The 14,108-nt window shown below is 42.7% G+C and overlaps 1 protein-coding gene across 2 annotated transcripts in view; it reads right to left on the bottom strand.

The window, feature by feature from the left end:
* Window positions 1-14,108, bottom strand: part of LOC121330132 (tau-tubulin kinase 2-like) — a 103,017-nt gene that overhangs the window by 64,582 nt on the left and 24,327 nt on the right. For both annotated transcript variants that reach the window (XM_041276421.1, XM_041276420.1), the window contains exon 3: window positions 5,702-5,849. In XM_041276421.1, the coding sequence (XP_041132355.1) occupies window positions 5,702-5,849 (148 nt within the window). The remainder of the gene's footprint in view (window positions 1-5,701; window positions 5,850-14,108) is intronic.

Genomic DNA, 14,108 nt, shown 5'->3' with positions numbered 1-14,108 from the left:
GGAAGGGTGGTGGGTAATTCACTGACACGGGAGACAGAATAGGTGTACTTGAAACACCGCACAGGTGTCCAGTTTTATTTGGTGGTAGTGCTTTCTTTTAACCCGCAGAGGGCGCTGTTGTCCATGGTCTGCCTACCAACGATGGTAGACAGAACCACAGAAATACCAAAGGCGGTACACAGTTCAAAGTGGAGGAGCACTTACAGGTGCTCAACAGAATAATCAAAACAGAAGGCAAAAGAAAAAAAGGAAAAATAAAACAGCAATAAAACTACAAATAAAAGGTGCTGCACTTGGCAGCGTTACCCCGTTCATCACTACCCACACAACCCAAGTCACCGACCTACACTAGGCTCTTTCGCTTTCTTTCTCTTGGCTTGTTCTCAGACCTGGAACAGCGCTTCCGCTCGCTCGGCGAGTCTAAAAGGGCAGACCTGAGGAAACAGTAGAGCGTTATTTTATAGGGCTAACAATCTCCCCAAGACCCGCTTCTCAGCCACTCAGAGAAAGGAAAAGCCCACACACCCCCTTTCCCACCTCCCCGTGTCACTGCCATGACCCACAGGCGGGTATTGGACGACTGCTGCCCTCTTCCTGCAGCACTATGAACACGCCAGCAGAGTCAGTACAGATCTCCCCCTGCTACAGTCGCATTGACTCGCCTATAGTTTAGATTTATATATATATACTGTAAATACAGTATAATCGTACATCACGAAAAACTACTCACTTCTAAATATTTTGTAGTCATTTTTGTATTACTTTAGTATAAATACATGTTAATTTGGATTCATATGTTGTTTTTTTCTGACTTTATGTGAACGAAAAGGCACACATTTGCCCGTTTTCCCATTGGAAATAGTGATATTTTGAAATATCACTGTCTTGGTCACAAAAGCAAAGTTTGTGGGGAATAATAGCCATTTTCTGTACTTTTGAGGCATAAGCAATTACGAAATAACACTTATTACCCAGGAACAAAAAAATAATAATTTGTTACACGGTGTAATACTGCTAGTTGGGGCTAAAGTACATTTTCCTGCAATTAAGTATTTTTTTAAAACATGGCCTATGTTATCATGAGGTAAGTTTTGTAGGGACTTTTTAAACCCTGTACTCATAAACACACACACACTAAATATACTGTATATACTGTCTAATATAAACACTTGGTTGCATTATGTTAACACTATGCACTGACGTCTTAACGAATGTTTTTTGCTTATGAAGAGAAGAAATGTGGCAGGTCAGGTTATTTAGACTGAATTACTTTGGTAAAGCCATGGGGCAAAATGCTATCTGGAAATGACATGCAGTGGAGCCTAATCCAAGCTAATTAGAGCTATTATACAGTAAACCTGATCTTGGGTCACTGATTTTCCTGAGCGATGTGTCACAAAGACTGAAATGCCTTCTTTCCACTCACAGGAAATATCCTCCTAATTGCTATTTTAAAACTAAAGCCCATGAAGAAATATCATCAGATTCCGGTTTCAGATAATTTTAGAGTGATTACATCTCTCTCCATGTGCGGGGTGGCACTCGGCTCTGGGATGTCACATTATATACATTTCTTTGGCAAGTGAAGCTGTTGTATGTTTCACACAAAAGAAGATTGTTTCTGTTGTGTGCATATTATCTGTGTTAGATTAGTATTTGATATATGTTAAAATATGTTAAACTGAATTGAAAAGCTATGAAATACATGTTTGCTTGCTGATTTGGAAGTCCATTGTGATCCAGTAATGTAGTTTTTCAAGAAGCCCATCTGAGTAAAAGCAAAGGGTATTTCTTTCACTTGCTGGGATGTACAGTTGAATCTAGATTCTGGGCATGAAATACAGATAAAATATAGATAAATATCTGCATCACAGGTGGAGCTGAACTTGACCAGCTTTCTGCATTTGGATTGTATTTCTCCTTGGAATCCTAACATAAAAACTACCATTCAACAAGCATAACGAAGAGTAGTGTACCCACATCTCTCGTAAGTGTCCTATTAGAATGACTGTTTTAGTGCATAATCTATGAAAAAGACCTAGGTGTTTTTGTTGACTCAGAAATGTCTTCATCTAGACAATGTGGGGAAGCTATAAAAAAGACTAACAAGATGCTCGGATACATTGTGAAAAGTGTTGAATTTAAATCAAGGGAATTAATGTTAAAACTGTACAATGCACTAGTAAGACCTCATCTTGAATATTGTGTGCAGTTCTGGTCACCTCGCTATAAAAAAGATATTGCTGCTCTTGAAAGAGTGCAAAGAAGAGCGACCAGAATTATTCCGGGCTTAAAAGGCATGTCATATGCAGACAGGCTAAAAGAATTGAATCTGTTCAGTCTTGAACAAAGAAGACTACGTGGCGACCTAATTCAAGCATTCAAAATTCTAAAAGGTATTGACAGTGTTGACCCAAGGGACTTTTTCAGCCTGAAAAAAGAAACAAGGACCAGGGGTCACAAATGGAGTTTAGACAAAGGGGCATTCAGAACAGAAAATAGGAGGCACTTTTTTACACAGAGAATTGTGAGGGTCTGGAATCAACTCCCCAGTAATGTTGTTGAAGCTGACACCCTGGGATCCTTCAAGAAGCTGCTTGATGAGATTTTGGGATCAATAAGCTACTAACAACCAAACGAGCAAGATGGGCCGAATGGCCTCCTCTCGTTTGTAAACTTTCTTATGTTCTTATGTTCTTATGTTCTTAAATACTACCTTGTTTATACTGTTTTCCTTCTATTTTTGTTTTAATTGGTTACCAATATAATTATTAGTCAATATAATACACGTTACTTTCTCACTGTTGTCAAGTGTATTTTTATTAAAAATCTAATTTCTATCATTACAAATTGCCTTAATGAAGGTAAAAAGAGCTCTTTTGCACAATGTAATGTAATGTACACAGAGATAAAAAAAAAAAAAAAAAAAAAAGCCTCTTAGTTATGCTTTCCGAACCCAGCTGCAATACTGGGATCAAGCAGGATCCCTAATGCAATTAAAAGAGCATGATCCAATTAGGCTAAAATCAAGCTATACAATCTATGTATTTATGAGCCTATAAAATGTGTCCTGGGGAGTGCTCAGGGATGATCTGTGGGCCTCTCCTGTTAGAAGTGCTTCTGGAACTCAATACAAGAAGTGAACACATACTACGCCTTCACTGTGTACTTTACACGCACACTGTACTGTACTGGAATGGGGCCTTCCTGCATCTTTATTAGGACTGCAAAGATTCCGGACTAGAGAAAACGACCAGACAGACAAGGTGAAAACTGCATTGGATACTTTATTTTACTTTGATTGGTAGAGAGTTTAGGATGAATCACATAGGAGCAAATTAACAATTTTGCCCTTTCTAATAGCAGCCATCAATACCCACTGGTAGGATGGGCACTAGGTAAGATTGATGGTATGCTGTCACAGGGATGGGCTGGCCTGATGTTAGACAGAACCAGAAGTCAGCCATTTTGGCCGTTGCTGTAAGACTGCTAGACAACTCTAAAGACTGCTAGACAACTCTATTGTGATCAGCTGTGTTGAGTGTAGCGATTGGAGAGAGCGTGGTGCCACACTGATCACAGGGAAGAGTTTAGCAGTACAAGGGGGATGCAGCGACGTGAGTGTGGCCCCTCATGCTGAAACGTTAGTGCAGCCGGAGTGCTGTGCTTTATGTTACTGTTTTTGTTGTTGGCAGTCAGAGATCGTTTTTGGGACCTGAGGCTGACAAGCCAGCACACACACCCGGAAGCACCTGCACTGTCGCACCACCGCAAGCTGGAGCTGCACCCTGGAGCAGCTTCCATTCAATCTTGTGGATCACAGTATTGTTTATTTTTGTGTATCCTTTTTGTCTGTAAGCCCATCGTTTATCTCCCCAATACCACTGATGGTGAAAGGGATAGCCTTTTAAAATAAACTGGACTGTTTTACTATTATACTGCCTTTGTGGACATTCAGTACGTTTACATGACAAAGCGTTTTCAGAAAACTAATGTTTTTGGAAAACTGAATCAGAAAACTGATTTTCTTAAAACATCACTTTTCTGTGTTTACATAATTAATGATAGAAAATTAGAATTCAACTGTATACATGGATTGAAGTTTTCGGAAAACGCAGGATATTTTCGCATGCAAAATACTGTAGTAGCCCAAGTACGATTTGAAGACCGGACATTTCTGCGACAGTTAGGAGAGCAATCCAATAACTAAAGTGCTTTATCGAAGTGTCAGGTCTTAAATTCAAAGATTACTATCATGTACCTCTGTTCAGATTCCCCACAATGTGCAATCAGCCTTTCCAACTGCTCATCCTGTTCTATATTACCAGTTTATTTTGCAGACATTATGAAACCAATAAATACAATTTTTTTGTAAAACAGGAAAACATTTGCTGCTTCAGTATGGGCTATCGACAAATACATACAGAATTAAATGTATTACTTTAACCCTAACTAGACAAATGGATGTATGCAGACTGACTACAGATTATTATTTTTTATTATTATTATTTTCTCTGTTTTCTAAAACCACGTGCAGGAGAAAAGAGTCAAAATGTGTAATGCGCAGCATGCTATTTCAATAAGTTTTCCGAAAAGGATGTTTACAGGATATAAATTTTGGGAAAATTTCTAGGTGCTGTTTTCCAAAAAACTGACTTTCGGAATATTCTGATACATTTTCCGAAAACTGTGTTTGCATGAATTTTGATATCGGAATTCTTATGCTCATGTAAACGCACTGATTGACTTTCACCAGCACCACCACTCACATCCCATTTAAATGAATGATGACCCTGAAATGAGGGGAACTATAAAACCAAACAGGTCAACTGATATCTCCACAGAGAGTGAAGCACATCTCCATCCCTGCACAATGTGAGTGAGCCGAGTGCTGGGTCTCTGCTTGCTGCTGTAGCACAACATCTGCCACTACCTGTAATACTGATAATGAATTGAATACCATAACCCCACCCTGACCTTTCATCAAACCAAAAGCCATAAAAAAGAGGTGAATTTATTCTGCTGATTTAGGCATGTGGAAAAGTACTTAGCATCACCACAGCTGGCTCATCATGGGCACTGTAAAGAGATATATTGGATTGGAATGGGAATGGAAATTGGTTTAATTCCCTTGTAAGTTGCAATAAAATGATATATTACAAATCCACACTACTCAATATGTCTAAGAGCTTTCTTTGAAAACACCTGGTTGTTTTTTTAAGATCATTAATATTTACTTGAAATGAGTTGCCTTTCACATTGCCACATACCTATTCTGTAAATCACAAACACTGGACAAGAGCTGATATGAATTTTTCAAAGATGCTTTGATTTTTACACTCATTTCCAAACGATTAATCCAGCAAAGTGCAGTTAGTGTACGTGTTAGTCAAACAGTGGGCACAGAGATGACATCACAAACAATATCACATTTAAGAACAAAAGTATGGATGCTGGTTTTTCAACTAGAAGATTATATAAAGATGAACACCCCATTCAGGTGAGCTGTTTTGGAATCTGAGTGCACAACCTTTATAAGGCAGCTCTTTATACCACGGAACCAGTTATAAGCTATCATGATCGTGGCTCCCATTTCCACTACCACTTTCATGCTCATTATAAGGTGGAACACGTATAACTATGGTAACTGTGGCCCAGACTCTGAAGTCCTAAAGGGAACGGCTTTCATGGAAGTGCTCACCTTGCAGCTTCTTCAGCACGGCCACCTCCATCTTGAGGACCTGTTTTGGCTGCTGTGCTGACTCCACTTTCAAAGCCAAGCTCTCGCGGGTCAGCAGGTCCACAGCCTCGTAGATCTCTCCAAACCCACCGCCGCCAATCTTCTTGAGCTGCAGAACGTGGGGGGGGGGGGTTAGAACTGACCTTTGTGCATGGACTGTTTTAAATATGCATGTTAGCAGCTCTCCACGGATGCAAAAAGAGCCTACTTAATTTAAGATTTGCTCTGCCTGAGTTTAATATAGTAGACAATACGTATTTCAGTTTGACCTTTAATGATTTTTAAGAAATAGTAGGAAGAGTTGAGGGTTCTCTTACACTATAGAGGAGTACAGATTCAGGTAGAGTTAGGGGCTCCATCTATCAAGGGGCTGTTGAAATACATATAGCTTACATAATAATTCCAGTTAATCCATCTATTACTAGTGCTCCAGATAAGGTTTTGGAAGTCATGAGTTCTTTCAATAAATACTGTACATACTTTATTTCTAACTTATTGGGTATGCATTAACTAAAGCCTTACCTTTTAAACGTAATGTTACTTTGAATACTGTACACAAACATGGTCTTACGATAAAAACCAAAATTCCTATATTTGCTTTATTGACCACAAACAATATGTCTGTGAGCAAATCAACACAGAAACTGATTTTATATATATATATATATAGATAGATAGATATTAATTAAAAATAAAAACTGAAATAGCTTGGTTGGATAAGTGTCCACTCCCCTTGTAATAGCAATGCTAAATTAGCTCAGGTGTAACCAATCGCCTTCAAAATCACACACCAAGTTAAGTGGCCTCTGTCTGTGTTAAATTGTAGTGATTCACATGATTTCAGGATAAATTCAGCAGTTCCTGTAGGTTCCCTCTGCTGGGTAGTACATTTCAAAGCAAAGACTCAACCATGAGCACCAAGGCGCTTTCAAAAGAACTCAGAGACAAAGTTGTTGAAAGGCACAGATCAGGGGATGGGGATAAAAAAATATCAAAGGCCTTGAATATCCCTTGGAGCAATATAAAGACGATTACACCATGTAACAAATTTTTTAGTTTTTTTTGTTTCTGGGTAGTAAAGTGTTATTTCCTAATTGCTTATGCCTCAAAAGTTTAGAAAATGGCTACTATTCCCCACAAAATTTCAAAATAGCACTATCTCCAATGAGAAAATGGGAGAATTTGTGTCTTTTTGTTCACATAAAGTCAGAAAAAAACAACATATGAATCCAAATTAACATGTATTTATACTAAAGTAATACAAAAATGCCTACAAAAGATTCAGCAGTGAGTAGTTTTTCAAGATTTACGATTATACTGTAAATTTATCGTCTGAACCACCAAGTAAAAAGAAAAAGAAACCAAGGACGCGACAGTATAATGATTCCTTTTTTAAATTTGGTTTTGTTGTGTAAATTTGTTGTGTGCAGCGAGGTGCTTGCTAACGAAAAACTGAAAAAGACATTGAGAAATGAAACACGGTGAACTCGTGGACAATCATGTATTTTCAACAGAAGCAACGTGAGTTAAAGTTATCGGCTCAAGTTCTTAATCGTCCAACTACCTTGAATGACAATGCACAACTGGCTTCATACTTGGTTGCATACCATGTGGCAAAAGAGAAAATGTCTCATACAGTGGCAGAAAAACTTATTCATCCAGCATCTCTGGATATGGTGTGTACAATTTTTGATGACACTTCTGCAGAAAAATTGAGAAGCATTCCTCAACAATGACACAATGTCTCTGTGAATATGCGACATTGGAGAGCATCTGGAAGCCCAGCTTATTACCCGGTTACAGTCAGCTGGGGATTTTGCTATCCAACTGACGAGATTACTGATGTTTCAAATTGTGCAACACTGTTAGTTTATGTGAGGTATGTGTGGCAAGATGACTTTATGGAAGATCTGCTGTGTTGTCTGACTTTACCAACAAATATAACAGGAGCAAATACAAATTGAATTGGGCTAATTGAAAAGGAATAACAAGTGATGGTGCAGCAAATAAGACAGGTAGAAATAGCAGAGTTGTGAAAAGAATATCTGAGGCAGCTGGTAATGATGTTGTCTGGAATCACTGTTTCATTCACCGTGAAGCTTTGGCACTGTGGCAAAGTGGTTGGTAAGGGGAACAGATGTCGCGGTGATGCGGTGCAGGAGTGATGAACAGACAACAGTGATTCAGTGAATAAGTGCTTTATTGCTCTTTTCCAGGTCTGGCGACCGTCAAAAATAATAAATCCCCGGCAATACACAACAATGTGTAAAGCACGGGGATAATGAAAACAAGGGCACAGTCCCGAACAAAAACAACGGTACGGTCACCAGTCCTGGGTGATCGAAAACGTGCAGGTGCTCAGTGCAGTGGTGCTCCGGATAGTGCTCTCCTTTCGACAGCTCCGGAAATGTGCGTTAACTGTCTATTAGTTCGACAAAGACAGACAATTGCAGACAGACAGAAAATAACACACAGCACGTACAACACTCTTCACAAATACTCTCTGAGAGCTCCTCTCTCCGTCCTTCTCTCCTAACGTTAACCCAAACGAAGGAGAAAAATAGCGTTACCCTGGCCCCTATATGTAATCCCGCATGATATCGAGGTAAATGGTTGCAGCTGCCTTATTACTTGCAGCTGCCTCTCGTTTACCTTTCAAATCAATACGGTCTTACAACAGAGTCGCGCTCCTCTCCAGGCTGACCCACTTCCCTGACCCGGAAACGAACTGTCAGGCCAGCCCTTCCAGATACTTCTCCTCCCGTTCTTTAGCGCCCTCACAGGTCGGGAGGAAGATTCATCACCAGAACTCATCTTTCCGTCACAGGCACCCAAGGGTGTTTCCCCTGATCTTATGGCAGTACTGAAGGAAGTAGTGAAAATTGTTAATTTAATTAAAGGAAGCTCGCTGAAAAGAATGCTTTTTGAAGCGTTATGCTCAGAAATGGGAGCCGCGCACAGTCATTTACTGTTTCACATTGAAGTACGATGGCCGTCGAGGGGCAGAGTATTAACAAGGGTGTACGAACTCAGGAATGAAATTCACATTTTTCTGGTAGAGAAACAGTCTAACTTGGCAAAATTGTTTGACGATGCCAATTGGTTAGTAAAGTTGTCATATCTTGCTGACATTTTCTCAATTTTAAACAAACTCGATTTGAAGTTACAAGAAAGAGGCAATGATTTATTCTGACACTGCGGGCATATACAAGCATTCCAAAAGTCGTTAGTACTGTGGCAAGCACGACTAAAAAGTAATCGTCCCAGCTACTACATGCTCCCAACACTGTTACAACACACTGAGAACAGCATCAGTGAAGAAAAAGTGAATGACATTAAAAGTGTCATAGAGTTACATCTCGTTGCTCTGTCTGACAGTTTTAGTCGCTACTTTTCTTTAAAAGGGTTTGAAAATCTGAAGGAAAAGCTTTGGGTGAAAGATCCTTTTGCTTTCAAAAATCCTGAATCGATAATGGAGTTAAACTTGATGCCCGAGCTAGAAAACGAGTTGCTGCAACTCACCTCTTATAGCACACTGAAAACACGCCACAAGTCATTACATTTGTAATTGTTTTGGATCAGTGTTTTCAAAGAATATCCACTTGTCACAAAGACGGCCGGAGTGGGGGGGAGGTCAGACCAGAAACAGGAACTCGGAAATAAACAGAGAGAGAAGAGGTCGAGTATGGTGGAGCTGAGCGAATGGTCTTACTCAGCATTTAATGAACAGACAGTAAATAAAAGGTTTGTAACAAACACACAACCACGAGTAGGTGAAAACATGCTGCATTTATGCAGCTGTACCGAGGCTGGATTGCTAATCAATCATTCAATTGGAGTCGCGCTACAACTGCACGTGAATTAATAAAGTGCAATTCCCCATGCTCACATATTACTTTTTACTTGCATGTGAAGTGCTATGCAATCCTCGTGCCTAAATATACACATTTTAAACACTTGTGTTACACAGACCCGTTTATATTCCGTGTACCAACATTAACACTCAACATATAACACAAAATACACACAGGGGCGGGAACTTTGCCACATATACCCCCCCTTGTGCAAAGCACACATGACCTCAATGGCCACCTCCCCCCTTAAAATCCAAGAACAGGGACTTTAAGGGGTTGATAGGCGGCAATGTTGCCAGTAGCCAGGCTGCTACTGGCCATGCTGTCAGCAAATGTGCTGACAGTGGGGCGAATCTCTCATCCCGCTGTACCACCGGCAGCGGAAATGCTGCCAATGGTGTGGCTGTCAGCAGATGTGCTGACAGCTCCCAGACTGACTCCTTCAGCCGGGGCAAGTCCAGCAGTGGAAAAGCTGCTGGTGTTGGTGGTCTCCAGACCTCCCCAAAGATCTCCGGCAGCGAAACTGCTGCGGGGGAAGGTGGTCTCCTGACCTCTCCCCCCTTTATAGCAGGCAGCTCCCTCTGGGGGGGCTCCAGCCCCAAGAACTCCTGCTGCGAAATTGCTGCGGTGGAAGGTGGTCTCCTGACCTCTCCCCCCTTTTTCATAGCCGGCAGCTCCCTCTGCTGGGGCTCCGGCCACACTGACCCCTGCGGCCAAGCAGAGCTGACTGGCAACCCCAGGCGATGCGGAGCGGCTGGCAACCCCAGGCGATGCTGAGTGGCTGGTAACCCCAGGCGATGCGGAGTGGCAGGCAACCCCAGGCGATGCCAGGCAGGCATCCTTGGGCGAAGCGAGGCAGGCATCCTTGGGCAAAGTGAGGCAGGGAGTCAGGACAGTCAGTGCGGATGTTGGCCCTCTTCTCGGCCACTGCGGCCGGGCGGTTCTTCCCCGTGCTTCCCTCAGCAGCCTACGCAAGGGCTGCTGAGGACCGCCAGCATCTACTCCTGGTCCTTCTGGTGCAGTGAGAGGCAGCTCCTGCTCCTCTTCCCTTGATGGTGGAGGAAGTGATACCAGCAGGCATTCATCCTCTGCTGGTGGACGGGGACCCAGCAGGCATTCACCCTCGGCTGGTGGAGGTGGCGGAGGCAGAGGCAGGTCCTGCTGCTCTGCTCTTGGCGGTGGAGGTGGCGGAGGCAGAAGCAGCTCCTGCTGCTCTGCTCCCGGCGGTGGAGGTGGCGGAGGCAGAGGTAGCTCCTGCAGCTCTGCTCCTGCCGGTGGAGGCAGAGGCAGCTCCTGCTGGTGGAGGTGGCGGAGGAAGAGGCAGCTCCTGCTGCTCTGCTCCTGCCGATGGACGTGACGGAGGCGTGTAGTCTCCTGGCGACAGAGGTGGGAGCGGGGTGCAGTCTCCTGGCGACGGAGGTGGGAGCGGCTTGTAGTCTACCCTTGTTACAGGGGACTGGTGCGGCTCTCCATCACTTGCAGGGGACTGGTGCGGCTCTCCCTCACTTGCAAGGGACTGGTGCGGCTCTCCCTCCTGCTCTGGAGACAGCGGTGGGACCTCACCCTCTGACGCTGGAGACGGCAGCAACGGCTCCTCTCCCTCTGGCTCTGGAGGCAAAACCAGCAGGCATTCTTCCTCTGCTGGTGGAGATGGGAACTGCAAGTCTCCCTTCAGCCCAATCAGGATGCAGGTAGGCATGGCTCCCACTTGGAATACAACCTGCTGGGGCAGTCCCATATCGGCAGCCAAATAGTTAATCACCACGGCTGCCGGGTTCATGAAGGGCACTGGGTAGAAATGTTGTTCCCAGCGTTCCCAGAGTTCCCCATCTCTGGCCTACAGCAGGTCAGCAACCAGTGGGAGGTCCTCCCAGCTCCACTCCAGGTCCAACACCCAGTCTATCTCTTCAGAGGATGGTAAAGGCTTCGTTTCCTCCCTCCTGGGCTCTAGTTCCTCCTCCTCCTGCAGTCGTTGCTGCCGCTTTCCTCTCCTGCTTCTCACCATTTCTTTTTATTATTATTATTATTTTTTTTTTGTAATCCAAAAACACTTTTTTGTTTGTTTGTTTTTTTTTTTCCCCCACACACAAAAAAAAAAAACAACCGTCCTTTTTTTTTTTTTTTCCAAAAAACTGCGGTCCCTGCTCTGGTCTGAGTCTAGGAGGCACTGGTAGTCCCGGTTCTGACACCATGTGTCACAAAGACGGCCGGAGTGGGGGACGTCAGACCAGAAACAGGAACCAGGAAATAAACAGAAAGCGAGATGGAGTTTGGTGGAGCTGAGAGAATGGTCTCGCTCAGCATTTAATGAATGAACAGACAGTAAATAAAAGGTTTGCAACAAACAAAAACACAGGACACGGCACTCGTCGCCAAAACAAAAAGACAAACAAAACAGACTTTAAAGACAAACACGGTGAGCAGATATTTAGTTAATACTATTACAATTATCACAATTATTACCTCCGTCTCCTATCCCGTTCTCCACTCACCGAACACACAACCATGAGTGGGTGAAAGCATGCTGCATTTATGCAGCTGTACCGTGACTCGATTGCTAATCAGTCATTCAATTGGAGTTGCGGTACCTGTACGTGAATTAATAAAGTGCAATTCCCCGTGCTCACATATTACTTTTTACTTGCACATGAAGTGCTGTGCAATCCTCGTGCCTAAATACAAATATGCATTTTAAACACTTGTGTTACACAAACCCGTTTATATCCCGTGTACCAATGACTACACACCAACATTAACACAAAACATATAACACAAAATAGCACAGGGGTGGGCACTTTGCCACACCACTGTTAAGTAAGATTAGTGTTCTATTGTTGCTGCCATTCACAACAACCTACACGTGCGAACTTGGATTTTCAACTTTGACAAGGTTAAAAACAAAAGAAAGAAACTGACTCAACAGCGCACCTGACATGCGAGTATCGCTTTCATCCTGTGATCCAGATTGGAGTGAGATCATGAACAGCTGGCAGGCCCACCCATCACATTAGGTAAGTAAAACTTACCTGATCGTCTTTTTTTTATTATTTTTTTGCTGAATTTAAAAAATGCAACACAAGTAACATCAACAACTAATTTTAATTATTATTTAAAGTGAAGCGGTTAAAGCTAGCATGTATCTATTGCCCAGGTTTTATTGTAATTTTATGAAAACTAGTCAGAAGATATTATTGTTTTGGGTTGCGGGATTAAATGTTTCTCCTCCACTCGGTCGTGAGAAAAAAAGTTTGAAAACCACTGCTCTAGGACATTCACTTTCTTGTTTTTAAGCCACTACAGTGTCACTTTGGGTGTGTGCTTGGGGTCATTGTCCTGCTGAAAGATGAATCTCCGTCCCAGTCTTAGGTCTTTTGCAGATTAAAGCAGGTTTTCCTCAAGGATTCGCCTGTATTTAGCTCCATCCATTTTGCCCTAAACCCTGACAAGATTCCCAGTCCCTGCCAATGAAAAGCATCCCCATAGCATGATGCTGCTACCACCATGCTTCACAGTAGGGATGGTGTTACCTGGGTGATGTGCTGTGTTGGGTTTGTGCCAGACATTACACTTTGCATTTAGGCCAAATAGTTCAACTGCCCACCCCTGTGTGTACTTTGTGTTATGTGTTGTGTTTTAATGTTGGTGTATAGTCATCCGTACACGGGATATAAACGGGTCTGTGTAACACGAGTGTTTAAAATGCATATTTGTATTTAGGCACGAGGATTGCACAGCACTTCATGTGCAAGTAAAACATAACAATATGTGAGCATGGGGAATTGCACTTTATTAATTTGTACCGCGACCCCAATTGAATGATTGATTAGCAATCGAGTCACAGTACAGCTGCATAAAAGCTGCATGTTTTCACCCACTCAGGGTTGTGTGTTCAGTGAGTGGAGAACGGGATTGGAGATGGCGGTAATTGTGATAATTGTAAGAAAAATAGCAGCTCACCAGGTTTGTCTGTGTAGTCCGTTCTGTTTGTTTATTTATTTTGGCGAAAGTGCCGTGTCTTGTGTTTTTGTTTGTTACAACCTTTTTATTTTCTGTTCTGTTTATTAAATGCTGAGCGAAACCATTTGCTCAGCTCCACCAAACTCCACCCCTCTCGTTGTTTATTTCCTGGCTCCGGACTGACGCCAAGCACTCTGGCCGTCTTTGTGACACGTGGTGTCAGAACCAGGACAACAGCGCCTCCAAGCGTCAGACCATGGAAACTGCGGGTGGAAAATTCATTTAAAAAAAAAAAAAAAAAAAGGGACGGGAGGAAGAAAGGCAGCCATGGCGTAATCGCCAGGAGACGATGAGCACAATAATCTGTTATACAATGACATTAGAAATGTGTGTAGCAAAGGAGAAGCCATACTAATGGGGGATTTCAACTTCCCCCAAATAAAATGGGAAAACCCGGTGGGTAGCGCGAAGGATGAAATAGAAATGGTGGAAATGACAAATGACTGCTTCCTAACACAACAATTTGTGAAGGCACCCACTAGAGGGGAGGCATGCCT

The sequence above is a fragment of the Polyodon spathula genome, chromosome 17 (assembly GCF_017654505.1).
Source record: "Polyodon spathula isolate WHYD16114869_AA chromosome 17, ASM1765450v1, whole genome shotgun sequence".
Lineage (NCBI taxonomy): Eukaryota > Metazoa > Chordata > Actinopteri > Acipenseriformes > Polyodontidae > Polyodon > Polyodon spathula.
This window is presented reverse-complemented; position numbering and strand designations above follow the sequence as displayed.